The following is a 19604-nucleotide window of genomic DNA, read 5'->3' on the forward strand; positions in this document are numbered from 1 at the left end:
CCCTGGGGGCTACCCTACCCGTATCCCTGCCCCAAGCAGTTGTTCCCAGGGTGGAAGAACAAACTTCTGGCCTTGACCTGTGAGTCAGCCGCCTCCTCCCCCCAGGAACTGTAGGGCTGGAAAATCCCCTCTCAGCTTGGTTCCTTCCCCTCTGGCCCAGGTCTCCCTCCAGACCCCTCCTGTCAGCCGCCATCCGCCCGACTGAAGTACTGGGTTCCTCTGGGAGGAAGCCGGGCTCCCTCATGGCCGGAGGGGGCTGGAGGGCAGGAAGCCTGGGTTCTATTTCTGCCTCTGACCTTGGAGCCACTCATGGCCTTTCTGGGGACCGAGGCTCACGCTGCACAGCCCAGGCTGCTGCCAGCTCGGGCATCCCTGGGGCCTCCCTGTGAGTTGGTCAGGTTGGGGCAGGTCCTGGCCAAATCTGGCTTCCTAGTTGTGCCTTTGGCTCAGGCCTTGGGGACAGCCCCAGCCCCCCTCCTTTCCAGGTAGCAGAGGGCTTGGGGGTGGGGAGCTGGGCTCAGCGTGATCTGCACGAGGTGCCTCTCCCTGGGCCTCAGTTCCCTCAGTGAATGGGGATCATTCGTGGCTGCTGGGCCACCTCAGGGGGTTCTTGTCATCTCAGATGACTCGGAGGCTGAGGAGGTGCTTTGTGAACCGCAGTGATGAGCCGAGGGGCTCTGGAGAGGGGCCCCCAGTGAGCCCAGCGCCGGGTTTACCAGAGCCAGACCTCTGGGTCCACACCCAGCTCCTGCACAGGTGGGCTCCAGCCTGTGACCTGGCTGTCTCCGCCCCGCCTCCTGCAGCCCAGCATCGCACACCCAGTGTACGGAGGGCGCTCAGTGAATGCAGCTCTCATTACTCCCCAAGCAGATCCCAACTTCCAGGTCCTGATCCGAGGCCCAGTCTCAGCTGCTCTGTGCTCCTTTCCGTCTGGCCCCATCTCTCCTCCCAGATGTGAAAAGCAGCTGCTGGGGCCTTTTGATCTTCAGCCTTTAACCAGAGAAGTCTCTGCTCAGGCTGACTTGGCCCTTGATGGGGGCCCTGAGCTGACCTGGGACCTCTGACCTGGGGAGGGGACTGGAGCAAGGTCAGGGTGGCGTCTAGAAGGGTCCACAACCTGGGACCCCTGGGACTCAGGGAGACTCCTGTCCAGGCCCTGGCATGCTCTGAGTCCTCTTTCCCCTCTCGCTGCAGATGTGTGTTCCTGGCATTTTTTCCATGTTGAATCTCACTTTGCTATTTCCTGTCTGGTCCCAAGCACACACCCCCCCCCCCCGCACACACACACACACACACGCTAGCTGCTCTTTCCCTGGGAAAAAACACTGGACCTTGCTCACCACCGAAGTTTCCCTTTCCAGAGAGCATTGTCTAGGGGTGCCATGAACCTCTGTGCCCTGTGCTTGGTTTCTGCAGCCTTGTTGCGTGGGAAGGAAAAGGGCAGCATAAAGAATCTTCGGGTGGGAAGACCCTGAGCCTGTCTGCTCAAACCTCCTGTGCCCAAAGGCAGTGCTCCTGCACTAGCCTTAGCCTCATGCTCCCCTCTAGTCAACCTGGGCCTGCTTGGGACCCGCTTCCAGCCAGCGGAAACCTTGCCCTCAACCCCTAGCCAGGGAAGGAAGCTGAGCCTAGGCCTTGTCTTACCCCGTGGCAGTCAGAGTCCCCTGGACTTGACAGCTGTGCGTTCAACCTGGGATGAGAACCCTGTGCAGGGGCTCTGAGCTGGGGCCCAGGAATCAGTCGTTGCCACCAGCTCTGGAGATTCTAAAGAGCCATGGACGTGGCCCAGAGGGCCTTGGGGCACCACTCAGAACAGAGACAGGCACTCTTGCGGTGGAAAGAGCAGAGCAGGAGGTGGCGGTGCCCAAGGACCATGGGGAAGGGGCCGCAGGCTGTGAAATGGTAAGGTGTGGCAGAGCCTGTCTTACCCAAGGCCTCTAAACACCATGCGACCAGTGGCGCCCAGCCCTTCCCCCAGGGAGCTCCGAGCCTAGGAAGGGGCTGCAGATAGACTGCGTGGGGGTGGATGCTCCTCCAAAGCAAGTCTTGGGGAGGCAGCTGGAATTAGTAGGTGCTGACGTCCATTCATTCGAGTCTCCTTTTCTTCTTTGAGGTGCTGGGCCCTGGAGCCAGGGTGCTCTCCCACTGAGCTCCATCTCCAGCCTTTTTAGTTTTTATTTAGAAACGGGGTCTCACTGAGTTGCCCAGGCTGGCCTGGGACTTGCTACCCTCCTGCTTTGGCCTCCCGAGTAGCTGGGATTACAGGTTTGTGCCACCGCGCCCGGCTTCATTCAAGTCTTTTTATTTTATTTTTTTCATTCAAGTCTTGATTGAGCTCGGTGCGAGAAGGTGGAGACCGTCCCCCGCAGCCCCTGCCCTCCAGGTGCGTCCATCCCAGTGGGATGGGCACAGGAGCAGTGGGAGCCCAGCTGGGACCGTCCCTGCCCCTGGGGTTTTTTTCTCGGCCTCCTCCTTGTTGCGACGGCAGTGACCCACGCAGGTACACCTGCTTTACTGGTGCAGGTCAGCAATGAGAATAAGGTGGACACAGAGGTTCTAAAGAGCACCCAAAACTTCCCTCGTGTGCCATCCCCGCCACCCCCAGCCTAGCCCTGGGCCCAGGCAACGGCTGCCCTTCCTATCGCTGCCTGAGACGCCCCAGAGTCTCCTGCGCATGGACTGGTGGCGCGTGCATCATCCCTGCGGCCGAGCCTGTCACCTGTGCCTCAGTGTTGCTGGGCCCTCAAGAGGGGCTGTCCAAGCTGAGTGGGAGCAGGAGAGAGAGTGGCCCCATAAACAAGGGGAGGAAGGACGGTCCAGCCGCTAAAAAGGGTTGGGGGGATGTGGACCTGGGGACGGAGCCGGGTGTCACTGGCTCTTGAGTTTTTTCTCTTCCTTGGGCTTCACCCCCTTGTTTAGCAGTGGATTTGGCTTTCACCATGCCAGGGGCCCTCGAACCAGGACGTTTGGACATGGCTTAAGGGGCCAGAGTGACTGTGCGAGTTTTTGCTTGTGGGCTCGTGTGACCTGGGGCTCCCCTGGGTTTGTCTTCCTCGAAGTTACCTGGAAAACTGTGGAGACATCCAAGGGGAAAGCAGCGTCCATTGCCCACACCACACCCCAGAGCCCGGGTGCAGGGCCTCGCGCCCTCTGCAGAACCGGAGCCTCAGGGGAGCTTGTGCTGGGCTCAGCTTAGCCCGAGGTCACACGGAGCTGACACCGCGCTTGTGCTGCCCCCAACAGCCGGGCCTCACCCCGGGCATGGAGGAGCCTATCAGTGTGGCGGAAAGTGCCCGGGCTCAGGGCAACGGCGAGCGTCCTGCATCCTGGGGGCCTGGACCCAGTTGAAGCAGAGGGGGGTGGCCAGCGTGGGTGTGGGGAGCTGCTGTTGGAGGAGCAGCCTGGATCCGCCTCTCCCCTCTGTGCTGACCTGGCTACCCTTCCACTTGCCCATGTCCCCTATCCTTGCTGGTCCAAGTCACCCTTTAACTGCTGGTATCCCCCACCCCCACCCGTCCATTCACTCATGTCCCGGTTGTCCCTTGCCTTCTCCAAAGAAAAAGGAGACATCGTTTACTAAGTGATATTCATTTTATTGGCTGCTTTGTTTGAAAATTCTTTCAGAATTTGCAGGGTTGGGCACTGAGGCCTCCAGAGGCCAATATCTGGGGAAACTGAGTCAAAAACAGTGTTTCAGCCGGGCGCTGTGGCTCACGCCTGCAATCCCAGAGGCTTGGGAGGCTGAGGCAGGAGGATCACGAGTTCAAAGCCAGCCTCAGCAAAAGCGAGATGCTAAGCAACTCAGTGAGACCCTGTCTCTAAATAAAATATAAAATAGGGCTGGGGATGTGGCTCCGTGGTTGAGTGCCCCTGAGTTCAATCCCCAGTACCAACAAAACAAAACCAGTGGTCAGCCCAGCCTGGCTCTCTTAGCCAAGCTATGTCTAATTTTACCGCTGGACAGCTATGGGGTAGACTCTGGGTCCTCCCTGAGGTGAGGGGAAGGCCCCAGGGCTTGGCAGTAGCTAGAAAATATGACTCAGTTGGCTCTGTCATCTCTCACAGGTGACCCGCGGGCTCAGGGCATATGATGGCTTGTCTCTGCCTGAGGACACAGAGACTGTCACCGTGGGCCGGGCTGGCTGGAGCTACGCATACCTTTCTGACGATGAGGACCTGCTGGCTGACGATGCGTCTGGAGGTGCCAGGGGCCTCAGCTGGGAGAGTGGGCTGCGGGGTGGGGTCTGGTTCTTCCCACTGGCCCTTCAGGAGTCCACGTGAAGCCCACCCCAGGCAGGGCCTCGGGAGGTGGGCCACGTGCATCCTGAGTCCTGGCCCTGAGGACCTCAGCATCCTCCACTTACAATCTCTGTGACCTGGGCTGGTCACCACTCCTCCTTGTGGCCTGGGAGCATCAGGACCACTGGGGAAAGTACTGGCAGTGCACAGTGCGGGGTCATCACCCAGCCTCTGCCCTGCATCCTCCTTGTCCTCCTTGGAGGCCAGTCTGCCCCAGCCATCAGACAAATCACGGAGTCCCTGGAGTTTGGGACTGGGTTCACACCCTCTCTGATGGAGTCCTCTAAGCTGACTTCACAGGCTAGCTTTCCTTGGGCACGTGGAGGAGGGCAGCCGTGACCCTTCCCTGCACACGCCAGGGCCCACAACCCTACCCGACAGCTGGGAGGTGCTCTGGGAACGTGTGAACGTTGCTGAGTGTGTTTCTCTTTTGTTTGCAGATGACCTGGGCAGTGGAGATCTGGGCAGCGGGGACTTCCAGATGGGTAAGTGGCTGTAGGTCCCCAATCTGCCCCCTCGGAAGCTCCAGGGCAGGCCTCCTAAGCAGAGGATGACCCCCCTTCTGGGCTGATGGCCTGGAGGGCTCCCTGGGCCTGCCCTGGGAAAGGAGAGGCAGGTGCACTCTGACCTGTAGACAGTCCGGGCGCTGGTTGGCCAGTCCCTGCGAGGTTGGGGATAGCAGGCTGTGTGACAGGCACAGGAAAGAGCCGCTCAGGGCAGTGGGCACCAAAACCTAGTTTTGATGGGGACTGAGAACCAACCAGCCACAGGCCTCTGAAGCAGCCTGGGCCTCCCAAGAGTGGGGGCACTTGCCCAGCTGGTAGGCAGGGTCATCCAGGAGGACCAGTGCAGGTGGGAGGGTTGGGCCCAGCTTGGCCTGGTCCTGACTGTGACCTCCCTCACCTGGACTTGCCTCCGCCTCAAGTACAGCTCCGTATAGGATGACAGGACCTGGGGGCCAGGTGTGGCCTGGGAATCGGAGTGTCAGGCGAGCCCCAGGGACATGCCACATCCCAGGGTGGTGGGTACTGAGGCCCCCGGCCTCTGCCAAGCCAGCCGGCCAGCTGGGGCCGCGTCTGGTGCTCCCTGCTGTTCAGAAACACCTGTCTCCCTGCTCTCCTCCTGCCCTGGGCTCTTTTCTGCGCTGCAGTGTTTGCCTGCCCGGCTTCCGCCACTCTGCATTTCCGGCTCCCCTCTGCCTTTGCTCCCCACCCCTGCTTCCGTCTCCCATGTCTGTCCCCGCTTCTCACCTCTCCCTCTCTGTGCTGGCATGATGGTCGTGGAGTCTGATAAGGGGTCTCGTCTCCATCACCCCAGGCCCTGGGCCCCCTCCTCGTCCTCCCTCCGACCCCTGCCCTTGCTCTCCTGTTCGCTTTTCCCAACTGCACAGGAGGCATGTGTCTACCTCAGGACAGGCCGATCCCAGGCTCACTAGGGGACCCAGGGTGCCCGGGGAGCTCTGCTGGGCATGGGGGGCACTGGGAATTGGTGGGGTGGCCTGCTCAGGCCTGAGGTGGACAGTGCGTGTCCTACTCCACCTCAGCACAGGGCTGCTCCGGCCCCCCCTCCTGCCTCTGTTTCGGGTAGGGTGGGAAGGAGGCCAGGAGGGAGAGGGCTGGCCGAGCCTGCTCACCCCCAGGCCTCCGTCTCTAGCTGCCCCGACACCTTCAGCTCCGGGGCTGCTTCCTGAGCCCCGCAGGCCTCACCTCTGCCCTGATGCTCAGGCACCAGTGGCAGGACAGCAGCTCAGGCTGGAGACCCAGGGCTTGCCCTGACCTGCCCCGGGCCTGGGAGAAGGGAGGGAAGGGGTCAGGCTGGAGAGTCGGGGCCCTTCCCAGGCCCCAGTAGAAAGGGGCTTTGTGGAGCTCTGGCCCCCTCCCCTGGTAGTGGGTGCATTCCTGGGCAGAGGCCCGGCCTCCTCGCCTGCGCTGGGCTGTGGGCTGAGGCCAGGGGCCGGGGTGGGGGACTCTCAATGGGCCTCTGTGCCGGCTCACAAGAGGCCTCTGTGGCTGGGCTCGCGGCCCCCACGCTCTGGCCCACAGAGCCCCACCCACCCAGCACCCAAGAGCCCAGCCCTGCTGGCCGGTGGCTGTGGTTCCGAGCGGGGACCTTCGAGAGCATCCTGGCTCAGGGTGGAAGTCCGCCCCTGACCTGGTCAGCAAACCAGCCCAGGGCGCTCACCTGAGCAGCACAGGGAGAGAGTCCTGGCTCCGGGCTGCGCACCTCTGGGCCTGGGGACCAGAGGCAGGTGGAAGGCCCTGCTGCTCCCTGTGCCGCCCGCCCGCACGCGTCTGCCCGCTCTGCCCGTGTCTGCGGCCTCTCTGAGCCCACTGCCCGCTTGGCCTTTTGCACTTGGGCTTGCTCTCCCTCCGCCTCCCCAGCCCCCTCCCCCGCCCTCCTCGTCGGCTCCTGTAGCGCCTGTCCCTACTCTTCTCCTGGGTTTCCTTTCTGTCCCTGCTGGAGAGTCCACTGCTGCTTCTGTCTCCACGGGAACAGAAGGCTGCCTCTCCTGCCCTGACATCTCCTGCCACGTGCCTTGTTCAGCCTTCCTCTGAGCCCCTGGGGTCTCTGCACAGTGGGCCCTCCATGTGGACTTGTTAAGGGGATGAATATCTTTCTTGGATGGGAAGAAATAAAGCCAGATCTACGTCAGGTTTGTCCTGAAGTCAGGGTTATAATTACAGCCACGCCCCCATGCTGTTGGCACCAGCGTGTTCATCACCCGGTAATCCTCACAGTGCCCTCATGTGGGCACTGCTCTTACCTAAGGTTCCAGGTGGGGGCTGAGAGCATGGAGGGGCGGAGTGCTTGCCTAGGGTTACAGGGCTGTCAGGGGCAGCTGAGCTCCAGAGGCTTCCTGAGCCGCACGGCCTTCCGTGCAGCACACCCAGTCGGTGCCAGGCTGTGTTCTGAGCCCTCCATACCCACTGAAGAGTCCTTGGTGACTCACAGCTACTTGGTATTTATAATTTATACCTTCATTCACAAGCAGTATTAGATTTAATGCATAAAAATATTTTGTACATAGTAGGTGCTCAAGAAATGATTGTGTGTGTGTGTGTGCGCACGCGCGCGCGCGCGCGCGTACACATGCATGTGTGCGTATGCATACCCCCTTCTGTGTGTACTGCAGCCCTAGGGTATGAATTGAGTCAGCTGGTATTTATCCAGCATTGATTGTGGACTAGTCTGTGTGTGTGACTCATTTGCCACTGAATTTCATTTGTCTTTGTAACACATCGAAACTCAAGAGCATTATAAAAGGCAGTGGCTACAAAGTTTCTTAGGTGTAGTAAGTGCTGAAAGAAGAACGGTTGTGTGTGTTCACACCAGGATGACGTGAGTTTTCTCAGCAGTCACTTAGAAGCCCCTGCCATGTGCTCACACTGTGCACGTGCCGGGGCTTGGGGTTGGGAGAGAGCCGAGGGTCCCCCCATGGAGCCGTCAGGTGGTAGGGAGAGAAAGTGGCCTGGGTTTCTGATGCCCAAGAGATCGCTCTGTGCCAGAGACTGTGCGTGAGCCCAGGAAGAGGTGTGGTGAGCGCAGCACCAATTAGCTTCTTGTGGCACCCAGTGGTACATGCGGCTGAAACCCCCACTTTACCGGAACAGAAGCCCAGAGATGGGGTCGGTGCCGACATGTGGCTGACTCCAAACAGTGATTTCCGCTGGGCACAGCGGGTCGTGCCTGTAATCCCAGCTGCTCAGGAAGCCTCGGCAGGAGCACCTGGAGTTCAAGGCCAGCCTGGCCAACAGAGCAAGAGACTTTGTCTCAAAAAAACAAAACAAAAGAACCATGATTGTTACTGTCCATGTGTAACCCAGCAGGGCCTGAGCAGCGCAGGGGAAGGGTGCTGTGGGAACCCCGAGGAGGGGTCCCCGGCCAACCAGGGCAGCTCAGGCAGTCTTCCTGGAGGAGGCAATGGCTGAGCCACATTGGACAGATGAGGGGACCAGCCAGGCTGGAGAGGCACATCCCTGTCACACACAGGGAATCCGTGTCGGGCCAGCCTTCTGTGCAAGCCATGTGCCTTGTTCAGCCTTCCTCTGAGCCCCTGGGGTCTCTGCACTGTCACTTGGGTTCTGGGTCAGCCCATTTGCCCTCTTAGTTGAAGCCCCTCTGTCGGGCTGGGGCCTCTGCGGTGAGTCCTGGGTAGGCCACAGGCCGCCATGGCCTGTGTTCCATGGGCGAGCTGGGCCGTGCACATGGGCTTCTGTCAGCCTGTGGGGGGCCTCCCCCCGGGCTCCCCCTTCCGCCATCCATCCAGCAGCCAGAGGCCCCCACGTGCCAGGCCAGGCCCTCACGTTGGCAGGCCTCCCCTCTTTTCCAGTTTATTTCCGGGCCCTGGTAAACTTCACCCACTCCATCGAGTACAGCCCTCGGCTGGAGGACGCAGGCTCCAGGGAGTTCCGGGAGGTGTCTGAGGCTGTGGTGGACAAGGCAAGTGGAGGGTCGGGGAGCCCCCTGCGGATGGCGGGTGGGCAGGGGAAGGCGCCCGGGGGGCTGACGGCGCCGTGTCCCTCCGCAGCTGGAGTCGGAGTACTTGAAGATCCCGGGAGACCAGGTCGTCAGCGTGGTATTCATCAAGTGAGAAGGGTCCCTGGGGCGCCTGTAAGGGCCAAGGACGTGGCACAGGAGCCTGGGCACGAAAGGCCTGATGGGAGAATCACTGGGGTGAAAAGTCAGGAATTGGAGGCGGGGAATTTGGACACTGACTGGCCCTGCTTTGGGCCCAGGCTGTGCTGGATGAAGCCTGGGCCTGGCGGGGCTGAATGGAGAAGCCGAGAACACAGGCCTCTCTCTCCCCCTGCCCCTTCCCACCCCAGGGAGCTGGACGGCTGGGTCTTCGTGGAGCTGGACGTGGGCTCAGAAGGGAATGCGGACGGGGCTCAGATTCAGGAAGTGCTGCACACGGTCATCTCTAGGGGCTCCATCGACTCCTATGTCACCTCCCCCCAAGGATTCCAGTTCCGACGCCTGGGCACAGGTGAGCCTATTCTGGGACTTGGGGTCACCTGCTCTGGTTTCTTAGACTTGAGTGAGTCCCCTCTTGGTGTCTCCACTGTGAGCTTTCCTGGTTTCGGCTTGTCCTCCACTAGGGACAGAGAGCTCACTACCTCCTGAGCTGCCCCATGAGCCCTGTGGGGTGTCGGCTGGGGTGGAACACTACGTGCTCAACTTGCACCCAGACCCCATTCCTGCCCACCCCGTGCAGACATTTGTCCACTGACCACACCACCACAAACTTGCATCCAGCCACGGTTGTTTCCCGAGCACCGAGGCTATGCCGGGCCCTTGCATCCAGGCTGCTTAGCAGTCCCTAGGAAACAGCGTCCTCATGTTTTGGAGATGAGGAGGCTGAGGCGCAGGAAGGAGGGGGCTCGTTCACACTGTGCAGGCAGACAGTGGAGAGGCGAGAATGGAAACCAAACCCTGTGGCCATAGCCTGTGACCAGATGAGAATAGGCTTGGAGAGAACAGGAAACTGGCCAAAGTGGTACAGGTGTCGGAAGCCTGGCCCTCCTGCTCAGGGTCACGACTCGGACTCCCATTTTGACCGCAGTCTAGTCTTCCGTATGCGAGTTCTAGTTCCTTCCTCTCAGCTCTGACTCCCAGCCATCTCCTCTCTGGAGAGGCTCCAACATGTCACCTCCCTCTGACTCAGTGGAACCCAGAACAGGACAAACTCCGTTCCTGCCATGGCTTAGCCCAATCAGGAGAAGAACAGTGAACTATGACCCTCTGCACTGCCCCCAGGACCAAGCTTGCTTGGTTGGCATCCCCTGACCCGGGCCTGAAGATGGCTGGGCCGCCCTCCTCACCCAGCTTCAACCAGTCCTGGCTAGAGGCAGAGGGTGGGATGGCCGGGCCCTCAGCGCCAGGCCCCGGGTGGGATGGCTGCTGACCACACCTTCCTTTCCAGCACAGACCCCCCCACCCCCGCTGGCCGCTGTGGGGGTTGCAGTGACACCAGGTGAGAGTGTGAGCCCGGCTGGGGTCCAGCGGGACACCTAGAGAATGTCACGGGCAGAGGGAGAGAAGGGCGAAGGCCCAGTGGCCGGGCAGAGCCTGCGGCTGCCTTCGCCCTCCCTGTCCCTGCTGGCCAGGCTGTGGCCCGCCGTGTGCGTGCAGTGCCTGCATGTGTGTGGCATGTCAGTGTAGATCTACGTGGGGGTGGGCGAGGCCACTGCCACTGTCCCGTGCCTGTGCGTGCTGTGGGTGTGTCCACCGAGTGCTCCTGTCCCCGTCGTGTCTGCCACAGTGGCCTGATGCTGGGCGCCCAAGCCCACTCACAGCCACGCGGTGCCCGTGCCGTCTGCCGCACGCCCCGCAGCCTCCCGCCTGCCGCCCTGACTCCCTGCACCCCCACAGTGCCCCAGCTCCCCAGGGTCTGCACTGAGGCCGAGTTTGCCTGCCACAGCTACAATGAGTGTGTGGCCCTGGAGTATCGTTGTGACCGGCGACCTGACTGCAGGGACATGTCCGATGAGCTCGATTGTGGTGAGCGACTATCTGGGGACACAGGTGGCCTGTGGAGGGTCAGGTGCCTATGACCGGGTCCCAGAGTCGATCTGGGGCTGTGAGAGTTTGGTGCTGGCCCAGGGAGACAGGGAAGGGTGACGGTAGTCGGGGCTGGGGTGCCAGGTGTGGCAGGGAGTGGGTTGAGGGGTGAGTGAGGGTCTGAGGGACGTGGAGCTCAACACCAAGGGCTCTGTCCACAGAGGAGCCTGTCCCAGAGCTGGGCCCCGGGCCATCAGTGGTGGAGGTGACACCTCAACTGCACTGGCCAGAGGCGGCCCCCACACGGAGGCCACCAGAGACCCTTGCTCCCCATCCTCTGCTGCCCAGTCCAGGCAGCCCCGTGCCCTGTAGGCCTCAAGAGGCCATGTGCCACAGTGGGCACTGCATCCCCAAGGACTACCTCTGTGACGGGCAGGAGGACTGCAAGGACGGCAGTGACGAGCTGGGCTGCGGTGAGCGAGGGGTGCGGGGGTCTGGCGTGGGGCGCTGGGGGAGCCATTGCTGAACCCCACCTGCTGCCCACAGAGCCCCCGCCGCCCTGTGAGCCCAACGAGTTCGCCTGTGGAAATGGGCACTGTGCCCTCAAGCTGTGGCGCTGCGATGGCGACTTTGACTGCGAGGATCACACGGACGAAGCCGACTGCCGTGAGTGTCCCAGGATCTGGGGGGCACCCCTGCTCCACCCCAGCCCAGTCCCGCCGCACCTCTGCCTCACAGGGTGCCACCTTCCCTGATGCTGCAGGCCCCAGTGTATGCATCAAGCAGTGAGGACTCCTGCTCTGGGCACCTACCTTTAGTCTTTGTGGTCTTTAGTCTCTTCTGTGTTCCTGGCTTGCACGGGAGTCAGATGAATGACTGAGGGCTGATATGCCTGGTCCCCTTGATGATGGGGACCTTGATGTGTGTGTGCATCAGAGTCTTCCCCTGTGAGCTGGCTTTGCCCATTCTCCGCTGCTGTAATAGATCACCTGAGACTCGGTGCTTTATAAGCAAAAACAGTTTAGAGAACTCAGCACTGGAAGCTGGGAAATCCAGGACTGAGGGACCACAGCCCGTGAGGGCCTCCTCGCTGCAGCCTAACGTGGAGGAAGGCATCACAGTGAGAATGAGAGGGGACCAGCCATCCTTTTTAATAGCAGCCCACGCCTGGGATGGTAGCAGTAGCCCATGCTCGAGTGCAGAGCTCCCGGGACCTAGTCACCTCTTCAGGGTCTCACCTCTCGGGGCTGTGGGTTGGGATTCGGTTTCTAACACGTGAATGTCGGACACAGTTGGACCATGGTACAGGCCTAGAGGTTTCTCAGCTAAGGCTGGTTCTGTTATTTGCTCCCCCATCATCCGGCTCTTGGCCCATCTGGTCATTCGTTCAACCATCTACCCCCCCGATTCACCCAGCCTCCTGCCTGTCATCTGCCACCCAGAGCCGCAGCCAGTTATTTACCACTACCCAGCGTCCTCCCTCCCACGCAAGCCACCGTCCACCCCCCGTCCTCTCTGCATCTTCCAGCCCTCCATCCATTTGTCTCCCATCAGCCATCTATCCACCACCTATTCCTCTTGCCAATGCTTTGGACACTGCTGATATCTGACAGTTACCCAGGTGGGGAGGCTCATAGAGAGAGCAGTATGGGTTACCTATATTTGCAGGTGCCAGCCTCTTTGAGGGTCTTGTCTATTCAAGGTGGCACTTCTGTAACGGAGGATGACTGAATATATGAGGTCTGGGTGTTGGTCTGTATTTCATTACTATAATGAAGCACATGAGGCAGGCTAGCTATAAAGAAAAGAGGTTTATTTAGCTCACAGTTTGGGAGGCTGAAAGTCCAACCAGCATCATGTGGGCTCTGGAAGAGGACCCCCCTTGGCTGCATCATCTCCTAGCAGATGTAGGAGCATGTGTGGGAGGAAGAGCTCACATCTTGAAACAGGAGAGAGAGAGAGACTGGGCTCCCGCAGTCCCTCCCAGGGTACCCCCACGAGGGCCCAAGGACCCCCAGTAGGCCCCACCTCTTTTTTTAATATTTATTTTTTAGTTGTAGTTGGACACAGTACCTTTCTTATATATGTATATTTCTTATGTGGTGCTGAGGATGAACCCAGGCCCTCCACTTGCTAGGCGAGTGCTCTACCGCTGAGCCCCAGCCCCAGCCCCTAGGCCCCAGCTCAAGGTCCACATCACCACACTGGGACCAGACTCCCAACCCATGAGCCTTTGCAGGACAAACATCCTCACCTCAGCAGCCTGGGTGACACGTTGGGCTCTGACTGATGTGCAGGGTAGGGTCCGTTTTGGGGAATGCAGTGGAATAAGTGGTGGAGGCGAGTGTGTAAGGAGCTGTTTGGTGGCAGGCTTGTGACTGTGTCCTGCTGGACATGACACTGTTGGCCATGATGTGGCAGCAGTGGCCGGGCCTGGTGCGGGCAGCTCACCAGGGTGAGATGACATAGTGACCTTGGGGACCTCTGAGGAAGGTGGCAAGGAGGGTGTTGAGGTGGGTAGGGGACGGGGAGCTGCCTGTGGGCAGTGCCCTGGTGCCCACACCACCCACTCTGTCCCCCAGCTGCCGGTCACTCTGAGGATGTGTGCAAGCCCACGGAGTTCCTCTGTGTCTCCACCAACGCCTGCATCCCTGCCAGCTTCCACTGTGACGAGGAGAGCGACTGTCCCGACCGCAGCGACGAGTTTGGCTGCAGTGAGCAGGGACCTGGGGGCGAGATGCGGGCCTGGCCCCGGGCAGGGTTCCGCTGGCCCCTCTCCAGGCCCAGCCACTGCCCCTCCCCCCTGGGCTCCGCGGGGACCCTTCCTCTCCATGTCACCCCTCCGACCCCTCACTCCTGCTCCCGTCTCTCCAGTGCCTCCCCAGGTGGTGACCCCTCCCCAGGAATTGATCCAGGCTTCCCGGGGCCAGACAGTGACCTTCACCTGTGTGGCCATTGGTGTCCCCACCCCCATCATCAACTGGAGACTCAACTGGGGCCACATCCCCTCTCATCCCAGGTGTGACTCTGGGCCCAAGTAGGGGGTGCCAAGAGTATAGAAGCAGTGCCAGCAGTGGCCCAGGCCTGACCCACTGCTGTCTTGGGCCCACCAGGGTGACAATGACCACCGAGGGTGGCCGTGGCACACTGACCATCCACGATGTGAAGGAAGCAGACCAGGGCGCCTACACCTGTGAGGCCATGAACGCGCGAGGCATGGTGTTCGGCATCCCCGACGGAGTCCTGGAGCTCATTCCCCAGCGAGGTGCCGCTGCCGGGGCGGGGGTGGGGGTGGGGCGGGAAGGGGCACCTGCCCCCTGCCCGTGGCTCACTGCCATCCTGCCCTGCCGCCCCACAGGCCCTTGCCCCGACGGACACTTCTTCCTGGAGCCCAGCGCCTCCTGCCTGCCCTGCTTCTGCTTTGGGGTCACCAGTGTGTGCCAGAGCAGCAGCCGCTTCCGGGACCAGATCCAGCTGCGGTTTGACCAGCCCCACGACTTCAAGGGTGCGTGTGGGGGCGGGTGCTGTGGGGCGTGGCTCCAGACCCCGGTGGACACAGAGAGGGCACGTGGGGGCCAGTATGTGTCAGACAGACCAGGGCCAGCGGGCATGGAGGGACACGGGGTTGAGGAAGAAATACTGAGCCCCGCAAGGGAAGCGTCTCAGGAAAAGCAAACACTCAGGAAAAGCCACACCACACCTGGCCCGGGACGCTCCCGGCCATGGAGAAGACGGGGGGGCCAGTCTCCTGCTGCGCGTCCTGCTGCCCACGCGCCCTTGGTCTCCATACCAGCTTGTGTCTCAGTCTGTCCATCTACAAAATGGGCGTGTGAGCCTGCACCACCACGCCTGTATCCCAGCTACTCCGGAGACGGAGGCAGGAGGATTGCAAGTTTGAGACCAACCTGGGCAATTTGTTGAGACCCCATGTCAAAATAATAAGTAGACACATCATTAGGTTATAAATAGGGGAGCACCAGTCACTCCTAGGTTTTTCTAAGGCCTGACGGTCGGTCATGTAGGTCACTTAGGACAGTACTTGGTCCCAGGCAGGTAGGTAGTCGATACTTGGTAATTTTGTCATCTTCGTTCTCAACAACCTTGTTCTGAGACTGAGAGGGACCGGGGGTCACTGGAATATGACAGCCCAGGCTTTGGCCTCTTCCCAGCCCACGGCTGCCCTGCTCTGCTGCCTGGGTGACAGTGCGCCAGTCATTTTCCTCCTCTGGGACTTTTTCCCCAAATATAAAGGCCAGCAGTGGAACTTAACCCTCTGTCACTCTGACAGCGGTTGGCTGGGCGGCTAAGAGGACACCGGACATCAAGCTGACCTGGGTTCAGGTCTCAGTGGTGCCATCTGCCACCCGACGTCAGGCAGCCCGTCCTCGCCGAGCCTTGTTCCCTTCCTGCAGTGTGGAGAATTGCGCACAGGTCTAGGGGTCGCTCCTTGTGCACTGAGCCCCCAATGAATCTTGCCTGATGTGCTACTCTTCAGTTGGGGACCCATAGAGGGTTGCATGGAGCCTCCCACAGCTGCCCTCCAGTGTGTCTAGACCACTAACGGCCCCACTTGCTGAGCACGCACTTGGCACCTTGGCTTGACGTGGCCAATCAGAGAACACCAATAGTGTTTGCTGCTCAGGGCTGTTTGGGGATTTCAAATGAAAAGCTGGAGGCCAGAGGAGGCGGGAGGCTGTCGGGCTTAACGGGGTCACACACTATTTACAGGCAGAGCAGGAAACCAGGGCTATCTGATTGGAATGTGGATGGTCAGGGCAGCGAGGATTCCAAACCAAGCAGGTGGCCTGTGTGTGGAGGTTGAGAAGGAGGAGGGGCCCTGAAAGCATCCCCAGGGGAGGAGAAGAAGGGCCAGTGTGGTGGAGCCTGGATCGGGCTGTGTGGTCATTCTGCGCAAGGGGCTGGATTTCTCCATGTTCAGGATCAAGTGTTGATGCTTTTGACAGACAGATGTGGATTCAGTGTAAGGAAGAACTTTCTAAGAGTCAAAACTGTCCAGATAGTGGGGCATGGTGGTGCATACCTATAATCCCAGCGGCTCGGGAGGCTGAGGCAGGAGGATCACGAGTTCAAAGCCAGCCTCAGCAAAAGCGAGGTGCTAAGCAACTCAGTGAGACCCTGTCTCTAAATAAAATACAAAATAGGGCTGGGGGTGTGGCTCAGTGGTCGAGTGCCCCTGAGTTCAATCCCTGGTACCAAAAAAAAAAAAAAAACAACTCTGTCCAGAGCCAGCGGGGACGGCCTTGGGGAGCAACGGGCTCCCCATCTGCTAGAGGTCCACCAACCAGCGTGGTACTTCTCCAGCCCTTTATTTTTATTTATTTTTTTATTTTTTGTATTTGTGTATGGACATAATGCCTTTATTTTATTTATTTTTATGTGGTGCTGAGGATCGAACCCAGTGCCTCACACGTGCTAGGTGAGCGCTCTGCCACTGAGCTACAACCCCAGCCCTTTTTATTTGGAGATAAGATCTTGCTGAGTCACTGAGGCTGAACTCAAATTTGCTATCCTCTAGCCTCAGCCTCCCGAGTGGCTGGGATGACACCACATGCATGGTGTGACACCATGCATGACTAGGGCACGCCAATTTTTAATCACCCCTTTGGTGCACCTATTTTTAGGCATTTGAAATCAATTTAAATTTGCTCATTTTATCTTCATAATAATTCTAAGAGATGGGCCACTGTTAGCCCCATATTACAGGCAGGGAAACTGAGGCCTCTGCTCAGACTCATATATTTGGAGCGCGGTGCAGCCAGGGCTTGGGCTCCTGGTCTTTGGTCCTTCGTGGCTCTCTACTGCCCCCGCTGGGCTGTCCCAAGCCTGACAGTCCATGAATCTCTTACCAAGCAAAAGGCTCTGAGAAGTCCCGCTGCTGACCTTTCACTGATCTTGCAGTTCCCAAAATGGCTCTGCCTTCCCGGAGTATGCCTGGGGAGCACTGCCGGAATCTTCGGGAGGAAGTCAAGACTAGAAGGGCAAACTGTCATGCTTTTTTTTAACTTGGGAGAGAGACCACAGTTTTCTCTAAGTCGGGTTTCCCCTAGAACCTGCCCACCCTTCTAGACTCCTGCCCCTCGAGGTGAATGTTCTCAGGCACATGCTGCGGCCCTCAGCCCGCCCTCGCTCCTGCAGGTGTGAACGTGACGATGCCCTCCCAGCCCGGCATGCCGCCGCTGTCCTCCACGCAGCTGCAGATCGACACCGCCCTGCAGGAGTTCCAGCTGGTGGACCTGTCACGCCGCTTCCTCATCCACGACTCCTTCTGGTCTCTGCCGCAGCAGTTCCTGGGCAACAAGGTGCGGCCGGGCTGCCCCGCGCAGGAGAGGCCGAGCGCTCCTCCCGTCCTCCGAACCCACTTGTGCTCTGCTGGCGTAGCGTCTGCTGCCAGGGGAAGGTGGCTCGGGCCCTGGCACAGCCCTGGGCGGCAGCTCCTCATGCAGGGCAGGATCTCTGCCCACCACTCTCCTCAGCCTCGGGAAAGGGCTGGCATCCTCTCATCCAGGGAGCCTCCCCTGACCACAGTCAAACCCAGGCTGCGTGAGCGTCCCGCCTCGGCCTCCTTGGGCACAGCCTTACGGAGCTGCTGCCACGGACTGAGCACCCCAGAGGCAGAGCTGGACTCTTGCCTCCTTGCTCAGCACCAAGCCCTCTGGGAGCAACAGGGAAGCAGAAGTGGGGAGGAGCCAGAGGCCGGGCCGGCTGCTCATGGCGGGGCACCGGGCATCACATGCCCACAGCTGCCCTGCACTGATCTGCCCTGTGTCCACCAGGTGGACTCCTATGGTGGCTCCCTGCGCTACAAGGTGCGCTATGAGCTGGCACGTGGCCTCTTGGAGCCAGTGCAGCGGCCAGACGTGGTCCTGGTGGGTGCCGGGCATCGCCTGCTCTCCCGAGGCCACAAGCCCACCCAGCCCGGGGCCGTGAACCAGCGCCAAGTCCAGCTCTCTGAGGTGAGGGGCACCTGAGCCAAGGGCAGGTGGGGTGCGCTGGGAGGTACTGGCTTGTCACTCTTCCACTCTGCTGCCACCAGGAGCACTGGGTGCACGAGTCCGGGCGGCCGGTGCAGCGGGCAGAGATGCTGCAGGTGCTGCGGAGCCTGGAGGCCGTGCTTCTGCAGACGGTTTACAACGCCAAGATGGCCAGCGCGGGGCTCAGCGACGTCACCATGGACACCACCGTCACCCATCCCACCAGCCACGGCCGTGCCCACAGCGTGGAGGAGTGCAGGTGCCTGACCTGGCCTGGCGGGGACCCCTAGGACCCTGACAAGGGCGGAGGAGAGACAGCCGGGCCTGGACATTTCCACAGCCCCCTCTCAATCCTGCCCCCACAGGTGCCCCGTCGGCTATTCTGGCTTGTCTTGCGAGAGCTGTGATGCCCACTTCACCCGGGTGCCTGGTGGGCCCTACCTGGGCACCTGCTCTGGCTGCAATTGCAATGGCCATGCCAGCTCCTGTGATCCTGTATATGGCCACTGCCTGGTGAGTAGGGCCTGCTGGCACTTGGCGCTGGAGGGGGAAAGGGGCAGGGGCAAGGGCAGGTGTGAGGCTCCCTTGTGCCTGCATCACTGCTAGACAAACTACCATGGCCTTTAGATGCATGGACAGAGGTACAGTGTCCAGACAAGGGACATGAAGCTCTCATTCCCTTCCCCCCTGATCAGACTGATCCCAGAGAGAGTTGTGTGGGGTGTGGGTCTTCCAGGGGCATCCCCAAGGAAAAGGGGTAGATGCCAACTTTATTTCTTAAGAATAGTGGAGGAGGGGCTGGGTGGTGGCTTAGAGGTAGAGCGTTTGCCTGGCATGTGTGAGGCCCTGGGTTCGATCCTCAGCACCACATATAAATAAATTAATTAATTAAAGATCCATTGACAACTAAAAAATATTTAAGAAAAAGAATAGAGAGGAACTTCGATGGTTGGTGCTGACAGAAGAGAAGGTTCGAGGCGGGCGGAACTGCTCTCTTCAAATCCCTGAGCACCCTCCAGGGGCAAAGGACTGCGTGCCCCCAGGGGCAGATCTGGCCTGTGGGTGCAGAGTGGAAGTGGGTGGCGGTTGGGTCCTTATAAAGTAGGCGTTTGGAACCACCTATGAGACTGGCTGCCGTGGGGGGCGAGCCTGTCATCGGTGAGAGGATGTCGCTAGACACTCCGCAAAGCTGTGGACTAACTACTTCCATCCCGAAGGGGGAGGCTGAGCCGGGCGGCCTCCGAGGCCCACCCAGCCCCCTGGCCAGTTCTGCCGCAGACCCTGAGCCCCTCCTTCTCCCTGACCTCCTAGAATTGCCAGCACAACACGGAGGGACCCCAGTGCAACAAGTGCAAAGCTGGCTTCTTTGGGGATGCCACCAAGGCCACGGCCACCGCCTGCCGGCCCTGCCCTTGCCCGTACATCGATGCCTCCCGCAGGTCAGACTTGGCTCGTGCATGGGCTGGGGCCGCGCTCTAGGCACGGAGGGGGAGACTGGTCCCTGAGTTGTGCTGTGCTCGTTCCCTTGGGTCTCTGGCTCTCACTCTCCCTTTCTGGCTTCCTGCCGTCACTGCAGATCAGGAACAGGTGGGCCGGGGGCAACATCGTGCCCCACAGCGTACCATGTCCATGGGGACGGTAATCTTTTCCCCAGGGGAGTACAGGGCCTGGCCCCCAGCCTGCCCCATGCGCTGCCCCCTTGACACCCACAGATTCTCTGACACGTGCTTTCTGGATACTGATGGCCAAGCCACCTGTGACGCCTGTGCCCCCGGCTACACAGGCCGCCGCTGTGAGAGGTGAGGGGAGCCG

At 60.2% G+C, this 19604-nt stretch overlaps 1 protein-coding gene across 12 annotated transcripts in view; it reads left to right on the plus strand.

Moving 5' to 3' along the window:
- Window positions 1-19604, plus strand: part of Hspg2 (heparan sulfate proteoglycan 2) — a 90248-nt gene that overhangs the window by 25905 nt on the left and 44739 nt on the right. For 7 of the 12 annotated variants that reach the window (XM_046468635.2, XM_046468637.2, XM_046468636.2 and 4 more), the window contains exons 2-20: window positions 4066-4201; window positions 4740-4784; window positions 8630-8739; window positions 8828-8886; window positions 9126-9286; window positions 10223-10273; window positions 10672-10800; window positions 11022-11273; window positions 11347-11466; window positions 13383-13514; window positions 13675-13819; window positions 13914-14065; window positions 14159-14305; window positions 16957-17120; window positions 17595-17774; window positions 17855-18051; window positions 18158-18305; window positions 19104-19231; window positions 19505-19591. In XM_046468635.2, the coding sequence (XP_046324591.1) occupies window positions 4066-4201; window positions 4740-4784; window positions 8630-8739; window positions 8828-8886; window positions 9126-9286; window positions 10223-10273; window positions 10672-10800; window positions 11022-11273; window positions 11347-11466; window positions 13383-13514; window positions 13675-13819; window positions 13914-14065; window positions 14159-14305; window positions 16957-17120; window positions 17595-17774; window positions 17855-18051; window positions 18158-18305; window positions 19104-19231; window positions 19505-19591 (2543 nt within the window). The remainder of the gene's footprint in view (window positions 1-4065; window positions 4202-4739; window positions 4785-8629; window positions 8740-8827; window positions 8887-9125; window positions 9287-10222; window positions 10274-10671; window positions 10801-11021; window positions 11274-11346; window positions 11467-13382; window positions 13515-13674; window positions 13820-13913; window positions 14066-14158; window positions 14306-16956; window positions 17121-17594; window positions 17775-17854; window positions 18052-18157; window positions 18306-19103; window positions 19232-19504; window positions 19592-19604) is intronic. The other 5 variants (XM_046468641.2, XM_046468646.2, XM_046468649.2 and 2 more) reach the window with 1 other exon arrangement.

Source organism: Marmota monax, unplaced genomic scaffold, assembly GCF_021218885.2.
Source record: "Marmota monax isolate L192 unplaced genomic scaffold, Marmota_monax_Labrador192_F-V1.1 WCK01_AAM20220418_F8-fsc00008, whole genome shotgun sequence".
NCBI classification, from domain to species: domain Eukaryota; kingdom Metazoa; phylum Chordata; class Mammalia; order Rodentia; family Sciuridae; genus Marmota; species Marmota monax.